The sequence below is a fragment of the Poecile atricapillus genome, chromosome 1 (assembly GCF_030490865.1).
Source record: "Poecile atricapillus isolate bPoeAtr1 chromosome 1, bPoeAtr1.hap1, whole genome shotgun sequence".
In the NCBI taxonomy this organism is placed as follows: Eukaryota; Metazoa; Chordata; class Aves; order Passeriformes; family Paridae; genus Poecile; species Poecile atricapillus.
In genome coordinates this window covers 104,847,334-104,868,818 of record NC_081249.1, presented here as the reverse complement: position 1 = coordinate 104,868,818, position 21,485 = coordinate 104,847,334, and the positions used below count along the sequence as shown (strand labels likewise).

The window sequence follows — 21,485 nt, the reverse complement described above, 5'->3', positions numbered from 1 at the left end:
TTGATTCAGCAAGGTCAGAAAGGTCTTGGCTGATGTTTTTGATACTTTTTAAATCTAAAAAGAAATGTGACAATGGTAGCCTCTTCATTTTGTTGGGGATGCTGTATACTGTGGGGTATGGGAAAAGGTTAGACTGTACAGGCTCTTTCATGAGGAGAATCAGGAAAATGGCAATTTTTCACCACTTTGTTTTTCCTACCAATATGTCCTGAATTACTGGAATAAGTGCAGAACCTCTGCACAATTTGCGTTTTCACTTACTTGGTATCGTGATGTTGAAAACCTATTAAACTGCTCTGATCTGTGACTTAAGTCTTTACATGGGTAGGACAAGTTCTGGGATCAAAGTCTATTGCTGGGGTAAGCAAACTCTGCTTTCCAAAACAAATAGATGTGATATGTGATGGAGTGGGAGGAGGGTTAATTATAGATTGTAAACTGAAGAAAGTACAGATAGGAAGGCAGATCTTTCCTGTGCTTCTCTGATGAGCATGTTTAAGGTACTTTGGACCTTTCCTCCTACCCTGTCTTCATCAAAATGCTCTTCTGTAAGATGCTTTTTGTCAGGACAGAAAAGCAGTGGTGCAGTTCCACAAGTTCTGAGGTGCCCAGTTCTCAGCCCAATGCATTGGACTTTTATTGTTTGCAACCCAGAGTCATCTTGCTCTTGTGCTTTCTTGGCTCTAGACTCTATATTATACTGTGGAGTTCTTTGTGGGTGTGCCTGCAGACACCTGTTTTCATGTCCTAGATAGACACCTGTCTATTCATGTGTCCATAAAATGGGAATGTTACCAGTCCCTTACCTGCAAACCCAATTTCCTTACTCTAATGTGCATCCCTCAAATCATATAGGAATGGGAGGAGAGGACAGAATGCAAAATGTTCAGCTAATGCAAATGAAATTAAGTTGCACATGCAGAAATACACTCTCTGTGCACTGAGGAGTAGATGATAGAGGGCCTACAAGATAAACTTTAGATGGCTAAACAGTGTTTCATGTCAATTTGAAAACTGACAGTTACACAATTCATAAAATTTTTGTTGTAAAGTGTAATTTGCCTATCATGTAAAATTATTGTTCCTTTTATGTGATTAAATGCAGAGATATTTTTTTATTACGCTGTTTTCTTGGCAAAAGTAATTGTCTTCTGGTGAAAATGTTTAGCAGTACTCTGTCTTCTGAAGTAAAACTTAACATTGCATATGTTTAGCACTTCATTTGTTTTGCTAAGGCTTATTGGGAAGAGTTTTGTATTGTTTGTAGAAGTGCTTAAAGGTTTTCTTAATTTTTTTCTTTTCAGTCATTATTTAACCTGCTGGAGTTTCGAAGACTAGTTTTGAATTTCAATCCTCCTGCAAATGCTCAAGATTTGCCCCGAAACCAAAAGGTAAAACGGGAAGCTGACTTCCTCTTGTGGCTGATGAGGGCATGTCTGTCTTGTACTTGAATTTTGCACTGTTCTCTAGCTCATACCTGCATGGGTTTTAGAGGTGCCAGTTAACAGTTCTCTGAGCTGCCTGTTGTGGATCTTACATAAATGGCATCAGCCTCACAGCAGAGTATGGGGCAGGATGCTGAGAGAGGCAGGACATTTCTCATGTGAGTGTAGCTTGTCTTAGCAAATGTATTCTATTCCAGTTCCCTCCCACTCATCTGACATTGAGCTTTCATTTATTAGCTTGTCTCTTCTGACTTTTTCAGGAGGTGATTATAAATACAAATTTTCTCATGTTTATCCTGGTAGTTATATAGGATTGTGGAGGGGGAGGCCTTGGCTTAGGTTTCTTGAGGCAAGACCAATTTTTCTTCCTTCGTGGGTGTCCTTTGAGAAGAGATACAATGGGGGTCCCTTGGTTTCAATGCTATGAAATGGAAAGGAAAAAATGGAAAAGGAAGTGGCTGTATGAAATGTGAAGACACTTTAGTTGCCTGATTTTTAGCAGGGACTTACAGAGCAATGACTTTTTGCATTCCAGAAATTAGAATCATAGAATGGTTTAGGTTGAAAAGAACCTTAAAGATGAACTAGTTCCAATCCTTGTGCCGTGGACAGGCATGCCTTCCACTAGATGAGGTTTCTCAGAGCTCCATCCAAGCTGGCCTTGAACAGTCACAGGTATGTGGCATCCAGAGCTTCTCTAGGCAATCTGTGCCAGTGCCTCACCATCCTCACAGAAAATTAGACTATTGCCCGTTGCCCTTTTCTGTCAGATTTAAAGAAACAGAATGTGTTGTCAGCCTGTTCTTAGTTCTTTGTCCCTTCAGGCTTCTCTGGAATGTTCCCTATCAAAAGTAAGAGCTGTAATTAGAGAAGTAAAAGAAAACAGACGAAGAGAAGGCAGTGTCCATTTTCTAAACCTCTGGGTATGTTCCATAAAAGGGAAGTTAAATGTTCAGTCAGGACTGGATAATTTCTCCCCTGCTCTACCCCCTTCTTTCCTCACCACATTCAAAGTGCAGGAAGTCACTTTTTTTTTGGTTGGAAAGCATATTTGCATTAGGTCATGAGATGATGTGAAAATAAAACACGAGTAGTGTTCCAAACACGAGGTAGGGATGGAGCAGTGTATTTTAATAAAAAAGCTAAGTCATGCTTTACAAAGAATTGCACTAATTTATTATTATTATTAGATTGACTTTCTGCCCAGTATTTAATTTTTCATCATGTAATTTGTTTTAGTAATATCCTTCAATATTCAGAAATTCTGTGTTCATTTTTCAGCATGTGAAAAGTGGTATGAAATAGCTGATAACAATCTGTTGTCTTCATAAACATCTTGCCCAGGCATTGATACTTGCAGCCAAATGACTTTAACTGTTTCTAAGTGCTTTATTTTAGAAATCCTAACCATAACAGACAGTAAGTTGGTGTGAAATGGTGCAGGCAAGTGCATGAATTTGTGCAGGAACCTTGCTTTCTGCAAACCTGCTAGAAAGAATCTCTTGCAGTAGTTTGTGTCCTCTCCTTTCTTAACTTACATTCCAGAATGAAGTAACACTATTAATTAGTGTACTCATCTATCTTATCTACTACTGAAAAAGGGTTGAGGAGAATTTAGGATAAGGAATCACTTCACTAGTTGGAATTTAGGCAGATAGAAGACATGAGCATGCATACCCCCAAAAATGGTGCCTTTATTTCTTTCTAAGTGAAGGCAATTAGAGGGAAATTGATTTCAAGTAGTAATGTAAGTTACCAGTTGACAATAGAGAAAAAAGTAAAGCCCTGGAATTTATTTCCAGCTGCTTACTTATTTTAAATCTATTTTGCCTTAGTTTTGGTTTTGTTTTTATTCCAGTATTAACTAACATATGGGACTGACATTCTCCAGGATCAAATTTCCTTACTAATAAAGATCATGTTTTAATAATCCCAGATTTTGAATACTTGGGTTTACATCCTGTTATTCTTCCAGTTGGTGGGAATTAGAGTTTAATGCTGGGGTCATGACAATCTCTTGATTTAGAATTAAAGCATGTGATGGTACTTCAGGGAATATTGCAGAGCAGGGTGTTTGTTCTTTCCCATCAATATATTGAATCCAAATGCACATCCAAATCACAAATGAATAATTTGGCACGTAAGCTTTTTAATCCAGAAGTCATTGGTATAATTTTTTATTTCCAAAAATCCCCCAAACAAGCAGCAGACCCATTTATCTCATATATATTTATGTCAGCTAGTTGGGCTTTGATTTTCTGGATCTGGGCATTCACTTAAAATATTCAATTTGATCTTGGTCTTTTTAATTTGAAAATAATTTGTCTTGCCTGGTTTCTTTCTGTAGAACAAATGCGGTTCTCTGTAGTTACAGAGTAGTTGCAGAGAACAAAGTTGCAGCTTCTTTGCTGTCCCAGTTCTCCTGGCCCTTGCTGTCACATGAACAGATCTTTTTGCTAAAAGGCTAAATAGCTGGCCTCAGTGATATCTTCAGGAAATATTTTATTATCAGAGGAAAGGGGTTACTGTGGTCCAGGTTAGCACATCCTTCCGCCTGTTCTGATATTATTGTAATATTACCATTATCTCACTCTTCTGGCAAACTCATTGGCCATAATGAATGTTTGCTATGTTTTAAATATGTAGACTGATTTAAAAGTATTTATAATAATAAGTTATTTCAACAGGTATTAAGAAATTATGCAGGCAGGATAGGTGATAAAATGGAGAATGTCTTAGGTTATGAAATTTTCATACAGTGCTTAGTTAAAAACTTACTTTAATCTTTTTTTTGTGTTGGTGCATGTACAGGATTTTTTAGAGATTAGAGCTGTATGCTGTGTGGTGATCACTTTATCAGTTACTTGTTTTGATGTGCAAGCTCTTTTGTTGAACTTAATACCTTATCTTAGGGACTGGCCCAACATATTTTGAAGATTTTAAGGTTTGTTCTGGTCTAGGATTATGTGTAATGCATTAAATTGAGCTTTTTCAAAAGCAGCAAGGACTTCCCTAGTTTTAGAGAACTTTGGTAGCCTTTGTAGATACTTGTTGAGTAATCCTGACTAATAATAATGACTAGTAACACTGACATTGGTAGGCAGTTGTTCAAGCTAAGGCTTACAAGTACAGCTAAAACTCAGCCAAAGTTGTAAATTTGGGTAATGCAATAATGTGCTATGTATATGTATGTACATATAATATGTATTATTATAATAGGCATCATAATAATGTCTATGTACTTCAGATTTAACAAAAAGAAGGCAAGATCTAGAGTATTCTAATAATAACTTATATTATGCATATGAACTATCACTGGTATTGAAGCATCTCTATAAAATGTATCTAAAATTTGAAATTCCATTTGTTTTAATACAACACTTTATGAAAATAGCAAGAAAAATACAATTTGTATTTGGCAGTTTGTTTTCTTTTGTTGTTATATAGTGCTATAAAACTATATATAGATATAGTTATATAGTGCTTTAAGTGTCTAAATGAGAGATTGGTTCTGTTCTTAAATTAGGATTATTTGATGCTGAATTAGGGTGGCACCTGAAGTGCAGCCTTTTCTTTGAATGGTGTTTATAACCAGCAGGTATTTTGAAAGGTGGACAAGAAGAGCAGATTCAATTCAGAGCTTTCCAAGACTAGAAGTATTTCCTAGATATTATGTGGAACACATTGAATTCTCTGTGCACTTTTTAAATCTGAACTAAACCAGATTTTATATACAAAAAGCTTTATACCTCCTGGATTGATACAGGAGTGACTGAACAACTCTGCTGTTTGATGAGCATGTAAAATAGTTTGTCATCAAGTAATTCCAATTTGACCAGTATCAGACATCTGTGCTGCCTTTGAATGATAATTTGTTCTAAATACAAATGGGGTATATACATGGGTTTTAATTTCACAAGAATTTGCCAACTATCTTCTCAGGAGTAGATTTCCAATCTCCACAGCATTGGTAACCTGTGATTTAATTAATGGTATTTGTGTTCCAGTTTATTTGTTTTTCATTGTGCAGGTAGAAAGTATTTCTTCTCGCTGGAGACCAGCAAAAGAGTGCCATAGTCACACAAACTGTACTTCAAAATTGGGTAGAAAGAAGAGCAGGCTATTTTACTTGTGTCAAGAGAAATAATAGAGGTTAATGTAGACCTTAGAAATGTAGTCTTCAGTAAAAGATAAGCTTAAAAAGGTGCCAAGTAGTGTGTAGGCTCACAAGAAATTCTTCTAGAGGTATAGAGGAAATACTAATTGCAATAAAATAATGCATATTGTTTTAGTGTGTTGCTTAAGGCTTTGTAAGTCTTGAGAGAAACGTTTTTGTCCTGAGTGCAACTTTACTTGTCCAGTTGTCAATTCAGGCCCACTTCAAGATAAACAATATCATCTACATATAATTTCAGGGATCTTTAGTTTCTGAAATGGAATTTTCTTCCCAGGGAGCTGCATTATTGTGTAACACTGACAAGTAAAAGGCATACAGCATTACCTAGGTAGTACTACGAGTAACATTATATATTGTTATAATGTTACTCAGATTATTGGGTAATGCTTCTGTTCAGTAGATTTCTGTTATCACTTTGTTAAATATCTTTATTCTTCACATACAGGAACATAGGAATCTGCCTTTCATGCGTGAATTGAGGTACCTATTTGCACTTCTAGTTGGTTCAAAGAGAAAATATGTTGATCCATCAAGAGCAGTTGAAATCCTTAAAGATGCTTTTAAATCAAATGATTCCCAACAGGTAAATTCCATGTATTTTCAGTCAAGTTTATGCATGTTTTTATGGTCATATTGTAATAGGAAATGTTTACCATGGACAACAGAATTTCAAAATGTCCACAGAAAATCAACTTCTAATTGTCAGTCTTTGACCTTTTCCTATAATATTACGTGATTTCTGGTTACATTTATTAGAAAGATAAAAAATAAAAAAATCCAGATAACAGGCTGATTTTATTCAATATGTTTTCTTCCTGTTATTTTAGAAATGAACTAATAGTTCAGCATTCTTGCTTTTAGGATTTAGTTTAGCCTCTAAGTCTGGGGGTTTTTGAAAGAGAAATACTGTTCTGATCTAACAGTGTTCTGATCATCTGGGGCTATACTGTTAATGTACAGTCCCATTATACTGCTTGTTTAGATACTGGTTTGGAGGATCTAAATATTCATATTCAGAATTATTACCCAAAAATTAACGTTCATATTCTGCTTTCTTTTTGAGAAATACTCTGTTCCTTCAGATACTTTGTTTTCCCACATGGTTATGTGGCTGAGGTGTTTAATTACAGCAGCACACTGAATTTAGTGCTCGATGAAAGTAATATTAGTCACCTCTTGCTAGATACCAAAGGGTTTGAACAATTGGATTCACGAGATGCCTTTGGACTAGTGTGGTGTGAAAGCTGAGCCCAAGTAACAAGGATCACAGGACAGTGTCACTGCTGAGGGACACCAGAGCCACTCATTAAAAAAAAACAATTATGGCATAGTTTTGGACATTGTGTGATTTTGGAACACTGGTGGAGGGGGAAGGGAATTCTTCTAAACTTCTCTTGTAAAGTGACACTTTGTTGTGTTCTGTTACATATGTGAATTGATCACTTTATTTTTTAACAGCAAGATGTTAGTGAATTTACACACAAATTATTAGATTGGCTAGAAGATGCCTTTCAAATTAAAGCTGAAGAAGAGAGGTAAGATTTTTTTTTCTAGTTCTGCATGTTGAACATTTGGATGAGAGAAAAGCAAACCAAATGACCAAAAATCCAGTTATCTGTATGGCTGACAAAATTTTGACTCTGTAGCTTGTTTTAATTCAAGTGTGGTTTTCTCCATACATGTCATATTTTTGGGTTTTTTCCATGACTTGTCTTTTTTCACCCTCTTATTTCATGTTAGAAACCTAGCTAAATGAAGTCCAGAGTATATAAAGAGTAGAGGTGTTTTGTAGATAATCAAGTAGGCTTTTTTATTTGAATGCCATTTTGCTTTCCGATCCTGTAGTTAAAGTACTTCAAAGTCTTTCTCCTTTTTCTCATCTCAGAAATACTCATTGTTTGTGTTAGTGAGCATCTGGAAACTTTTGAATACATGATTTCTTCTATAGTGTTTAAAGAAACAGTCTTTACAGGGATTTTGTACAGTTTAACCACTCATTATTGAATCTAGTTTGCATAGATTGTCTTAAAATGAAATACTTCTAAAAATTAGTTTTCAGAATATGCTTTTTCCCTGCAAATATCTGAATCATTGTTATTGTCATTAGAGGAAAGTACAAAAATAAATTAACGGTAAAATGGGCATTATTTCTGTAATGAATTTAGAATAGTCTGTTCATGGTTTTATAAATCTAAGGTTTTAGCTTTGACTTGGCTTTTTTTTTTGCACTAACACAGATCCTGTTTTTTTAGGGATGGAGAGAAACCAAAGAACCCAATGGTGGAGTTGTTCTATGGACGATTTCTAGCAGTAGGTGTACTTGAAGGTATGCATCAGAATTTAGTTGGACTTCTCTGGTCATGTCTGTTTTGTACTTGGCCAAGCACACAGGTGACTGATGCAGTTTTAGGATTTTAGCTACTTCTGCAGAAGTGGATGTGGAGAACATACATATATATATTTGTCTGTGACAAATGGCTGATCAGGTATGAGACTGAGCAGAAATGCAAGGATCCACAAAGGCTGTTTCCATAACCTTCAGGAGCTGAGTGTACGTTCTCAGTGCAGCAGAAATTGGGGTGAGATGCTGAGGGCAAATGCTTGGAAGAAATTATCAGGGCACTTTTACCACTTACTAATGGTGTACAGGAGGCAAGATACTGTATTTCACTGAACTGTTGTGTCATGCTCCCTCTGATTCATTTTAATGCAATTTAAAACTTCAGTTATTGCATTTCCTTCTGCACAATTTCTCATATGGAAAACTCACCCTCCTAAAAGTACAGTTTGTTGGAAAACAAGTCAATGGAAACCTGCTCAAGGGCAGTGTTGGAGAGAGCACTAAGGAGGAAGAGACTGTACAAGCTTCCCTTTATCTTATCTATGTGTAGCTATTAGATCTGCAGAATTGTACTGTTCTCTATTTCCAGGATACTGTGAAAGTATTTTTGAATAATTTTAATGTTGTTGATTCTGCCTCCCCTCCAAATTAATGACTTTTGCATTTGAATGAAGCAGATACAGTTTTTTAAGTGGCTTCTAGGTTGTTCCATGACCTTGAACATGTTTCTAGTGAGTTGTTGTCAGATTTCAGAACCATTCTGCAGATTTCTTGCTAGTAGATAGCATTCTTGCTCCTTTATATTTAGCTACTTTCATCCCTTACATTCTCATTTTAACAGAGGACATATGTAAAAATCAAACAAATGCAAAGAAACAAGGAGATGCAAGACTTGTTACTGACTTTAGGTTGAAATAAATTTAAATTCTAGGATGAAATCACTTGTCCCCCATATTTCTCCTCATGTTTGCACTTATATCTTTATACAGTGTTACCAAATTACAATCTTGGTTTCAGGACAGAAATGAATGTTCTCTTTTGTGGCTTATTTTTGCAAAATCTACTTACAGAAAGGGCTCTTTCATACCAGCAATTCCACTGACTTTGCTGATACAATATACATTTGTATTATGAAGCTCCTATTTTCAGGAGAGGACTTTGATTTATATGTGTAAAGCTTCCCATACATATTGGGTGCCAAGTAATTTTGAGTTTTGCTTATTACCAAAAGATGCTAAAACAATATTAAAAAATGGGCTGAAAAGGAAAATGCAGTAATTTTCAATATTGTTTGAGCAACGTTTTTGAATAAATTGTCTTTGGACATATAATTAAATTGTTTGATAAGAAAATGTGGGCATTGTTCAGTAGACTAGATCAATTGACCTAGGATTGATACGATTTTTTTCGAGGTAAATGTTTGTTCTAAAACATTAACTGTTTAATTTTTCATGTGAAGGTAAAAAATTTGAAAACACAGAAATGTTTGGCCAGTATCCACTACAGGTTAATGGCTTTAAAGATCTTCATGAGTGCCTAGAAGCTGCAATGATTGAAGGGGAAATTGAATCTCTCCATTCAGAAAACTCTGCAAAGTCTGGTCAGGAGGTGAGTTAAGTGCTCCTGTGGACTTCTCTTGGGATGTTGTTTTAGTGCCCTTTGTTTTGTCTTGGGTTTCATGTCTGGTTTTTATGGTTCATGGCACCAGCTGTATAGATGGGAATCCCCACTGCCAGTAAAGGCTGAGCTACTTTCTCTTTACACTGCTGTTCATGCTTCATCACAGTTATTTTAAAGATGTGAAATCTTAGGAGGTTTTTTCCTACTTACATAAAAAGTTCAGGTGTAATTTCTTCCTTGATGCCAATCTTTTGCAGTGATGAAATTTTGCCTCCTTTAATCATATCACACATGGGGTTTTAATTGTGAAGCCTAGTGACACACAGTGAAATTATCCTTCAGTCTGATGCCAATTCTGTGTTTTACAACAAATGTTTTATGGCATCTCTTTTCAATGAGCATATTTCCTGAAATATAATTTGAAGAAAGCAAAATCTCATAAAATTTCTTTGTACAATCCCAAGTTTAGTTTCTTCATGCAAGGTGAAACTACAAGAGCACAGTTGTTCATCTGATGAACAAGGTTGTCTTGCAGTTATAACCTGTGTGTATTCATGCATAAAATGTCAGTTCTGTTATAAATGCTTGACTAGAAATGTCAGACTTGGGTGTTGTGGGGTTTTTTTGTTTTGGTTTTAAGGCTTTTTTAACTTGTAATATTGGGAAACTGGGATACAGCAGGATGTACAGCTCTATACTGTTAAGTTTTGAGTTCTGTGAAATTGTCAGCTTGGCTTCTTAGCATGTGGAAATAGAGGTGAAATAGTCTTATGACAGATTGACAATGGTGGAAAATCAAGAAAAGTAATGTATTAAGTCCTATTCTAGAAAAAACATTGCTTCATTATTACCAGGACTAGGTAAATTGGTTATGTTTCCCCAAAGTAATCCATAGTGATATTGCTTCTTTTAGTAGCTATGTTTAAATATAATGCCTGAAAGAGATTCCAGTGCATTGGAAGGTTTGGAAGTACTAAAGAATTCTGAATTTCTTGTAGCTTTACCATGTCTGTCTCAACTGAGCAAAGACTTGAAGTAACTTTTCTCTGAGCTGATTGATATCACAGCTTAAAGAGAATAATAATGTGGTACTCACATGTGTTGAAAGATCCTCAAAGTAACATTCTGGTTTTTTTCCTTATTCCCACCATTAACTCTAATGGGGTGTTTAGCTTGACTACTATTATTATTAGTATTATTCGTATTGTTATCATGATACCTGAAAGCCTCAGTTACAAAGCAGGGTGTCAGCAAGTGGGCTAATGTAGGAACAGAAAAAGAAGACACTCTCTGTCCTGAGGAACTTAAATCCTGCTTCAAGGGAATTTTAGCCATGAGCACAGGAAGAAAAGGCTGCTTGCCAGATACTGTATGAAAAGAGATTTGGCTGGATAGGAGAACTTGAAGTGAGCCCTGAGTCAAATGCCACATCTGGGCTATGGCACTGATGACAAATACACGTCCGTGGTGTTTGCAGCAATCAGAGAAATTTCAGGTGATGGTAAGCCACCCAAAACTTAATTAAATGGGAAGACTGTGGTTATTATGTTTGAGAATGGAGAGGAAAGAAAAATATCTTCAGTGCAGGAACTGGAGTTGAATTTGTACTGTAGTTGAGAAACATTGTATGTAAAAAAAGAAATGAGGACTATGGCTAGACCTCTGCTGAGCAGTCAAAGACATGGGATAAGAGGATGATAGCAGTGATTACAGACATGAGTAGAAGCTTCAAGCCTGAGAGAAGTGTGGCAAGAAGAACACTTGCTAACAGTGTAAACAACCCATTCCATATCATTGAGGAGTTAAGGGAACAGAACAGTTGGCAAGGCAGGTAGGCTCAAGCAGAGCTGACTTTTGCATCAGCAAAATAAATGTGAGTGGAACAAGTATTTCTGCCTCCCCTGTCTAAACACAGATAGCAACGCTGTTATGCGCATGAGCAACAAATGGTCTGTTTACACTGAAGGGAGAAGGTGGTAGCATTGGAAAACTTATACTAACCCACTCTCTAAAACAAGTTTCTCTCACAGCTGTGTCGGTCTGCAGGTATTGTGTCATTATTACCGAATATCTGCTATTGGAAGGCATTAATTTTGGGGATTTCTGTTTCTTCATCCAGCACTGGTTCACAGAGCTTCCTCCTGTCTTAACTTTTGAGCTATCAAGATTTGAGTTTAATCAGGCTTTGGGAAGACCAGAGAAGATACACAACAAATTAGAATTTCCTCCAATTTTGTATCTAGACAGGTACGGTATAATATCAACAAAATTCTAGTGTGAATATAAAATAAATCTTGTAAGTTTAAGTTGATGATGTGTCTTATGCTCACCTGAATCATAGTAAATATTTGTTCTATTTATACAGGTTAGTTTTCATGGGTTTCATCTGTTTCAGAAAATACATGTAATCACAGTTTAAGACATACTGCTGCTTTGTGTCAAAAACCTGCTTCCACTTTCATTTATTGCTAGGTACTTGTGAACACTGGCAAAATACCTTGAAAAATCACACATTTATGGGTCCCTTTGGGAAACAGGGATTGGATAAAAAAGTTGGGTATTTTGTGGTGTTCCAGATACTCTTCAAACATGCAGTCAACTCTCAGCATGAGTGCATGCAGTTTCTCTGCAGAGCAGAAATACCAGGATGGCTTTCAGTTAGATGCTGAATGTTATTTGTGAACCTAAATAATGAAACAGGAGTATTGCTCTGTGGTTACCACTTAAACTACTTAATTTAGAATCTCTCTAATAATGGCTTTCAAATACATGTTTGTCATCCATGGTATCAACAGAGCTTTTGACACTGGGGAAAAAGCATCTTCTGAAAGTTGTGGAAGGGAAGGCTCATTTTCTTCTCAATTCTGTTTTAGTGCTGAGTATGTTGTAGGTTCTAGAGGGTGTGAGTTTTTATTAGTACTAAGCTGTATGGCTGATGGAGACAGGCCTCATTTTCATTGTTGGGATACTATGGGCTGACACTACTTTCTAAATTTCATCTTTTACAGGTATATGCACAAAAACAGAGAAATAACAAGAATTAAACGGGATGAAATCAAGAGACTGAAAGAGTACCTCACAGTTTTACAACAGAGATTAGAACGGTACTATAGATAACTGTGTGAATGCAAATAGTATTATGGGCTGCATAGAATAACTCTTTGCAATTATACACTTTATTTACCTGAGATTTCCTTTCTATATCTCTTTTCTTTTACCCTTTCTTTAGAAGCTGTGTATAAGTGTTGTAATTCTGATTCATGAAACATGCTAGGAAAGGTTTACTTTAATTAATTACAATCAATCAGAAAAAAAAATAATTATTTTTTAATATTTTTTCTTTTTGTATCTGTGAGTGATGGCATTAATACGTTTTGTGGTTAACAGATATTTAAGCTATGGTTCTGGTCCTAAACGATTCCCCTTGGTAGATGTCCTGCAGTATGCCCTGGAGTTCGCCTCCAGCAAGCCAGTGTGCACGTCCCCTGTGGATGACCTGGGTGCCAGTGCCTCTGCCAGCGGCACACTGCCACCACAGATACCCCCCAGGTAAGGGCTGCCTTCTGCTTCCCAGGGCACAGCAAACCAGCCTCTGGGAGAGAGGGACCACGTGCAGCTGCTTGGTTCACCAGACCAATAAATCTGGGCATCTCCTAAGGAGATGTAGTGTAAAGTTTCTGCTCTTTTCTTTCAGCACGGCAGGCTTAAATAAACAAAAATGTTAATGACCTGGGTCTGTCTCATGCACTTACAAAAATGTCTTCAAAAGGAGATTACCATTTTCAAGCACAGCCCAATTCCATCTACAATTCTAAATAGACAGAAGATTCTGGTGAGGTCATTGATTCCCATGTGTATTGTGTAAGAATCTGAATTGGGCAGAGTGTATGTGCTGCATAGCATCAAGGTTTCTGGTATGCAGTTTATCTGTTACTTTCTGCCTGGGAGCTAAGCTCCTTTTCTGCCATGCAGTTTGCATATCTTACCAAATTTGTCAGGAACCTAAATAATCTGACTTCTTAAATGCAAAGTAGCTAAAGTACTAGACAGATAAATGTCCAATAATGTTGTTTTCTGCCCTATTTAAGCTAGTAACTCAGTATAGGGGATTGAGTGTATGCTCAGTCAGTTTGCAGATGATGCCCAGCAGAAAAGGACCTGGGGGTGCTGGTCGACAGTGACTGAACACCAGCTGTGCCCAGCTGGCCAAGAAGCCAATGGCACCTGGTCTGTATCAGCAGTGGTGTGGCAGCAGGACCAGGACAGTGACTGTCCCCCTGTGCTGGGCACTGGTGAGGTCACACCTCAATCCTGTGCTCACTTTTGGGCTCCTCACTGCAAGAAGGGCATTGAGGGGCTGGAGCATGTCCTGAGAAGGGAACAGAGCTGGGGAAGGGTCTGGAGCACCAGTCTGATGAGAGCAGCTGAGGGAGCTGGGGATGTTTGATCTGGAGAAAAGGAGGCTCAAGGGAGACCTGATCATTCACTCCCTACAACTCCCTGACTGGAGGGTGCAGCCAGGTGGGAGCCAGCCTCTTCTCCCAGGTAACAAGTGACAGGACACAGGGAAACAGCCTCAAGTTGCACTAGAGGAGGCTTAGAATGGATATTAAGAAATATGTGTTCCCAGAAGGGGTTGTCATATATGCAGCATATGGAATATGCTGCCCAGGGAACTGGTGGAGTCATCCCTGGAGTTACTTAAAATACGTGTAGATGTGGTACTGAGGGACATGGTTTAGTGTTGGACTTGGCAGTGCTGGGTTAATGGTTGGACTTGATCATAGAAGTTTTCTCCAACCTAAATAATTAGATGATAATAGAGTATAACTTCGGATAAATGGACACTAACATTTATAACTTCGCTTTGTATATTGTATCTGGACAGTAGGGTTCTGTCTTCTGGGTCAGTCAAGATTGTTACATTTGTTGTTCAGAGAAGTGAAGTACATGAATCTAAAAAGGCTTTAAAAAGATTTCCAATGCCTTACTGACATAATGCTAGCAGAAATTGTGATGATAAGACAAACTTTTAAAAGTTGCCATTACTTGCATGAAATGCAATACCAAAAGTAACAAAGTGCTCAAACTCCTGTATAGGAAGTGTTTTTTTGTGGAAGTGTAAGTATTGTGACATTTTTGTCCATCTGTAGAAACACCACAGCATGCCATATGGAGTGACATTTTCAGCTCTTAATGTTTTCAGAACTTTCTAAACTCCTGAAGAATCCAAGTTTCTCAGGCTTTATCATGATGCTGTACACAAAGTAAAAATTCAATGTCACGCAAGATATTTAGATTCCTCTTATGCAGTGTCATTATATAGAGTTGATACTCCAGTTGATGGAAAGAGAAGAATCTGTAACAAGTCTTCATTTTAATTACCCTGCTGCTCTTGCAGAATTTTCCTAAGATGGCTGCTTTGAAGTTTGAGTTAGAGTGTTTTGGAGCAAATTTAGATCGGTTGGTAGCACATTTCCAGTGTGGCATAAATATCAGAGGTCCCTTCATTATTGCTGTTCAGCTAATGTAAGTTGTAGGTAGGGCATTAGAAAACCTCTGCTAGGCATAAAACACATGAAGGAAGTTATTAAACTGAGAATTTATGCTTTTATGGATTGTATGGTCATTGGCCATAAGATAAACTGCTGTGATTTGTCTCTCTGCCATTTGGCTGTAAATGTTTCAAACCACAGTTTTTTACGTGTATGACATGATTTGAAATTGTTCCATAGTGTTTCAAATAAAACAAACTTTGTTGTTGTGCTAATATGTAATATACCACAAAGCTTTCAGAATTTAAATACTAATTCCATGTTGCTATTGTAGTTACCTGTTCTGGATTGGACTTTAGGAAATCCTTACCTTTAAAATACCCATTTTCAGATGAAAAGCTTATTTTTATGGTGCAACTTTTAGTCTGTGTGATGATTCGATTTTTATATTTCATGCTTTGAATGAATGCAGCACAACAGAGCAGCAGGGGCCTTCATCATCAGATGTCCCAAGCACATCTCCTGTACAAAGATCAGTAATACATAAACCATTCACACAATCACGGATTCCCCCTGACCTGCCAATGCATCCGGCACCAAGGCACATCACGGAGGAGGAGCTGTCTGTCCTGGAGGGCTGTTTGCATCGCTGGAGGACTGAAGTAGAGAATGACACAAGAGGTAATGCCACACACTGGGGGAATGCACTTGCTGTAGGAAAGGATTTGTGAAAGTGGGGGAGATCTTCATCCAAGGAGGTTTAGCGTTTGGCGTGTAGATAGATGTTCCATGTGTGAAATACACCCCTGTTGGGGCTTGTTGGCTTTGTTTGGCTGGTTGTTTGGCTTTTTCTGAGTTGTAGTTGTGTGCAGTTATACAGCCTTGTGGAAGAGAGGTTCTTTCTTCTCTTTTTCAGATTTACAAGAAAGTATATCTAGAATACATCGGACAATTGAATTGATGTACTCTGACAAAACAATGGTCCAAGTAAGTACAGTTTTGGCATGAAATAATTGAAAATAGATCCTTTTTGGCACTTTTAAAAAGTTCTTAGATTTGCTTGAAAATAAAGCAAGTATACAGCAATTATGTAGTGTTTTAGAAGTTTTGTTGGAAAGTCGTAATGGGTTTTGTAAGTCCTTTAGTTATGCACAGTCAGATGAAAGACAGTGTTAGAATATTTCACAAGTGACGTGCTTAAATTCAGGCAACTGTGATGAAAAGCCCAAATATGTTCTAGCTCTGATCCCTGTTTTTCAGTTGAACGCAGATTTGCACAACAAAATTTTCTTGCCTTGATTTGCCCATATTGCTCAGTAACCTTTTGGCTTTAAGGTGGTGAAACATTAGACACAGGAAAGTATTATTTACTTCGCTGCTTAGTGCCACTGTGTATTGCAATTTCCATGCTAATACATGGAAATTCCAGGCTCCTGATTTTGATTTGTAGTTAATCCCAGTGAGTGGTTTTGTTGCTGTTGGCTTGGTTTTTTGTTTTGTTGTTTTTTTGGGTTTTTTAAACTTTGTCTAGATTATGTATCAGTCACAGCTTTGATTATTAAACTGTCTTCTAGCAAATTCTCATTCTGTATAATCTAAGCAGTGTTTTTAGAATGTCTTACTGTGGAGTTGTGGCTCTTCTGCTAATTCTTATGTTCACATACTCATGTTCTCTCACTCTGACAGGTTTTAAGGTTAAGGATTACTTCCTCTGTTACTTTCTGTTAGTAAAAAGAACTATTTTCATTCCAAGTAAGATCTGTTCAGCTTACAGTTTTCCTTGAGGTATGTTTTCATTTTGTACATGGCTTCTAATAGTTACTGGCAGCTGAACTCTGATGTTAAGGATTTCAGGCAGATTTGCCTAGATGACTTTCTTTAAGCTTGCTACTAGCAGGCACATTTTTTCCTTAATATTTGTGTTATAAAAAGAAGGCCACAGACTACATGTCATCTAACAGTAAAATTGATTAACTTGCATCTGAGTAGTCTACCTGTGTTGTCTTAAGTGTTGTAGGAGGAAATACTTCTGGATAGCAAAGATACTAGTCAGCTGTCATTACAAAAGAAAAGAGATTACTTAGTAAAACACAAAGTAGGTGCTGAACCCATCTAAAATTAGGCTGGAATGGAAGCTGCCCTGCAGCTCAGCTGGTTTGTCCCTGTGGTTGTTTTGGCACAATAGCAAGGAGGCAGGTGTGCAGAACTGTCTGCTTTTCCCTGCCTACCTCTGTCACTGGGTGATTTGATAGCTGGGTATTGCCCCATTCCCTGGGAACAGTTTCACAGTACTGTCTTACAGATGTGTTTCCCTCTGCACAATTGCAGGGTTGTAGTCTTGAAGTCAAATTCTAGGCACACATTTTTAAGACAAATGTATAATATTTGCAGGAAGCTTCCTAGTGTATTTATGAACTATTTGAAAAGCTCTTTGTCATCTCCTTTTGTCCTTTTGGATTCTAAGGTGATACAGTAGTCCATAAAACCTTTGTCAAATTGTCATATGAAATACATTCCCAAAATCTTTATTGTTTCATTCTCCTGAATGAATGTTTCATCAGCTGCTTATTCCCTTCCTTCTGTGAACTTGCTGTTGGTAAAGAGGCACAACTGGGTTTTTTTTCTGTGGGAGTTCATCTTGGATATAGCAGCTTTGACATACCTGTTCTGTAGCTAGATGGGATGGGGTTGGTGAAGCTCCATTCCTGGTTCGCAAGTAGTAAGTGTAAACTAAGAAGTTTAACGCCATCTGTTTGTGTTGCTTTATATAATATATATCACAAATATATTATATACTGTATTATCACAAGAGGTGCCTGTTGGCACTGAACTCACCTGTCCCCTGGCCACAGACCTCTGAGGAAAGCCTTCCTGAAAGTTCAGTGTGCGTGACTGACAGCTGCTTCTCCTGACTTGGAGGAAAGAGTGGGGACCCTCAAGCTGACCCACTTAGCATGGTTTGAAGTAAAACTATTTAAATTTAATGGGGATTTTTAGTTCCTGATTTTAGGGTAAGAAAATTTTATTTTGACAGAGGCTAGAGACATGTTTTTTAAATCAGGATCTGCATAGATTTTTGTGCACATACACAGGCTTGCAGTCATTTTAAGGAGGCTTTCATACTGGTTTTAGAACAGATGTTAAAAACCCCAGAGCATTCAGATTTAAGGACTTGCTAGGATTTCTTCTGTGTATACTTTTTGTGTTTGGGAGATTTAGAGTGTGGTTTGGTCTCTGAAATGACAGGCTGTTTGATTCCAGCTTCTGTGCAGTCACTCTGCTTTACAGTTCAAGGGGAGCTGAAAAATCTCCAGCACTTGCATATAGCCTGGAAGAGAATGATCAGGTTAAAAATAACTTCAAGGAATTTCTTCAGTCACAGTTGTGCGTATTTACGAGTGTTGCATCACTCAAACAATATTCATGAAAAATACTGAGTACACCTTGAGTTAAAGAGACTCTTTATCTTCAGTGCAGATTGTGAAACCAGTACAAGCTGGTTTGGGGTTTTTCATTCCAGCTGAGCTGTTGTCATTGAGGCACACTGGGCATAGCAGGGAAGCTCAGCTTTCCCTTTTATGTTGCATGTGCTATTCCAGCAGGTTAAAATGAGTCAATCACTGAGATGTTTTCAGAAGACTCGTAGGTAAGGAAGAACTCATTCATTCTGCTTCTCTTTCTCCTTCAGATTCCCAGTTACTTAGGTAGAAACTAAGTTTCCTATTGTTTACAGATGTAGCCTGGAATTCATTTTATACTGCTCCTAGAGACTGCTATCATCCTTTTCCTCAGGAGGAGGAGAGGACCTTGTCAGGTCTTCCATGCTTTATTTAGCTTTTCTTGATACAGTTAAAATACAGGAAAATAGTTGTATTCGTATTCTGCTGTAGGAATTTTATTTTTGGGAAACTGAAGCAGGTATTAATTTAAATAAATTCTTTTACTGGCACACAGAAAACACTGAGTTTATTACCTTGGATTTGCATGTATCTTTCCAGACTTTCTGACAGGTTTACCAGGTTGGAACTGAAGCAAATCAAAGACAGTCAAGGCTGACTTATTTGAGGGTTTTTTGGTAGATACAGTGAAGGTATGAATATTAAGGAATTAAGAAAAGAGAATGCATGGCAGTAAAGACAGCAGAGTAGACATTTATATTGTACTAATATTTTTAAAATGATATTCCTGTAACGAGTAGGGGTAAGTAACATAGTTCTGAGTCCTTAGGTTGCTTGCTAGTTTTACTTGTTTTTCCTCTGTGTTGTGTTTTGATCCTGATTAACTTTATTTCCGTTACTTTTGTTCCATGTAGCAATTATTGCTGGTACACAATAGGAACTAAATGCTGTCAAGGAGGGTTTGATATTTATTTTATGTTTGTTTTTTTTTTTTTTTTAAGGTTCCTTATAGGTTGCATGCTGTCCTAGTTCATGAGGGTCAAGCGAATGCAGGCCACTACTGGGCATATATTTATGACCACCACCAGAACAGATGGATGAAATATAATGACATTTCTGTGACAAAGTCAACTTGGGAAGAGTTGGAACGGGACTCTTTTGGTGGTTACAGGAATGCCAGTGCATATTGTTTAATGTATATCAATGACAAGGAGCAGTACTTGATACAAGGTAAGGTTACCGACACAGATTCTGCATGATAGACAATAGCTGAACACATTGGTAAAGCAAACTTCTTGTAGATGGATTTCCAGATTTGTGAAATGTTTTTAATAGTTATTTTAAGTTTTATTCCTGTTCCTCACTGTTAGATTATTTTTGTGGGTGGAACAATTGTGGTTCAACTTAAAGATCAATAAAGATAATACCAGTGTTTCAGCACTAGTAAGATAAAAAAATGAAGCTGCTAATTTGTAAATATTTTAGAGAAGGGATTGCAGAATTTTGGAGGGTTTATCTCAAGATTAGAAGGGAAGTATGGAAATAGAGAAATTAGCCTTTTGACATTAAAATCCTCATGCAGCTGCTTTTTTTCCTCTAAGCCTCAGAACCCTCATACACTCTGCTGGAGTGTGGAAACTTGAAAGCTTATGCAGTAAATTGAATGTGAATAACTTAGCCCTACCAACCACACATCAAACCTACGTAATACATGGGTTGGGAAATTTTATTCAGGTTATGTAGGAGTATGGAGCTATAAGGCTTTGTATGTTAGTGTTTAAAGAGAGGACAGAGATCCCTTAGCACAAAGTTTTTGGTAATGGTAGACAGAGAGCTGTCTGGGAAAGTGTCCAGAAATTCAGTAGAAGGTCATGGAAAATACTCAGGTTCCTGTTTTTTCATAGGGCAGAAGGCTGAAGAGCTCATTTGTTCAGTTTTTAAATGGCAGCCTATATTACCCTTGACATTCCTAGGTTGCCAGCTTGGTGTTGTGCTTGCAGCCATAGGGTGTTCGGGCCCTGTAGGCTGCCTGTGCCTTTCCAATTAAATCTGAGGCCTGTTCACTGCAGGGCAGTTACTGCTGGTGGATCCCTCTGGGATCTGGGATACCCTTGCAGAGACCGTTCTCAAAACAAAAGGAAGATTGCTCAGCTTAGCTGGTGTTCTTATCAGCTGGCTTTGTGAATTCCTGTAGGTCTACTCTCCAACTCTCCTTCCCTTTTTCTCTTGGGAAGTTCAGTTGTGTCCAGCTCTCTGTGACAGTAGTACAGTCAAGCAACAGTGGATTTTGTGAGTATTCTCTGAATGTTCACATAGAATGCTCAACAGATAGTAAAACCAGTTAAAACTAATATACTTGTGGAGGTTTGGTGTTACACTGTACATTTCTGGTAATTCACTTGAGGGTATCTTTTGAACATATTTTCTACTTTCTTTTCTCCTGTTCTTTCTTTTTCTGAAACTTATATTTCGTGTTACCACAGAGGAGTTTAACAAAGAAACAGGGCAAATCCTTGTTGGAATGGACACACTGCCTTCTGATCTAAGGGACTATGTCAAAGAAGACAATAAACGTTTTGAAAAAGAACTTGAAGAGTGGGATGCAGAACTTGCTCAGAAAACACAGCAGGAGAAATTGTTATCACAAATACCTAGGGCACCAGCACCCTCACCTGCTCCAGGTTAGCTGTTTCTACCTGTTTGGAAAAGGAGTAGGACCTAAAGTCACTGGGGCTTGTATGTAAAATTTTACAGTGTAACAAAGGAAGAAAAAGTTAATTTGTGTAATCTTGAATAACAGCTATTTACTTGGCCAAGGTAACTACACTTGAGGTTAAGCCTGTTGGGGTGGGTTTTTGCATTTCATTTTTTATTTAAAGAAAATAATTATATATTGGGGTTTTTCCCCCCTGTAGAAACTGAGGCTTTTTAAGACAGGTCTCACCAGTCTGTTTTGAGGATTTGTTAGTCTGTAAATAATGTATTTCTTCTATTCAGGATGATTTAGTG

At 37.4% G+C, this 21,485-nt stretch overlaps 1 protein-coding gene across 4 annotated transcripts in view; it reads left to right on the top strand.

Moving 5' to 3' along the window:
- USP25 (ubiquitin specific peptidase 25) overlaps positions 1-21,485 on the top strand; it is an 89,913-nt gene that overhangs the window by 49,829 nt on the left and 18,599 nt on the right. For all 4 annotated transcript variants that reach the window (XM_058829463.1, XM_058829462.1, XM_058829464.1 and 1 more), the window contains 12 exons: positions 1,305-1,391; positions 6,068-6,205; positions 7,081-7,157; positions 7,875-7,948; positions 9,423-9,571; positions 11,703-11,830; positions 12,592-12,687; positions 12,971-13,132; positions 15,551-15,759; positions 15,995-16,065; positions 19,478-19,706; positions 20,960-21,157. In XM_058829463.1, coding sequence (XP_058685446.1) covers positions 1,305-1,391; positions 6,068-6,205; positions 7,081-7,157; positions 7,875-7,948; positions 9,423-9,571; positions 11,703-11,830; positions 12,592-12,687; positions 12,971-13,132; positions 15,551-15,759; positions 15,995-16,065; positions 19,478-19,706; positions 20,960-21,157 — 1,618 coding nt within the window. The remainder of the gene's footprint in view (positions 1-1,304; positions 1,392-6,067; positions 6,206-7,080; positions 7,158-7,874; positions 7,949-9,422; positions 9,572-11,702; positions 11,831-12,591; positions 12,688-12,970; positions 13,133-15,550; positions 15,760-15,994; positions 16,066-19,477; positions 19,707-20,959; positions 21,158-21,485) is intronic.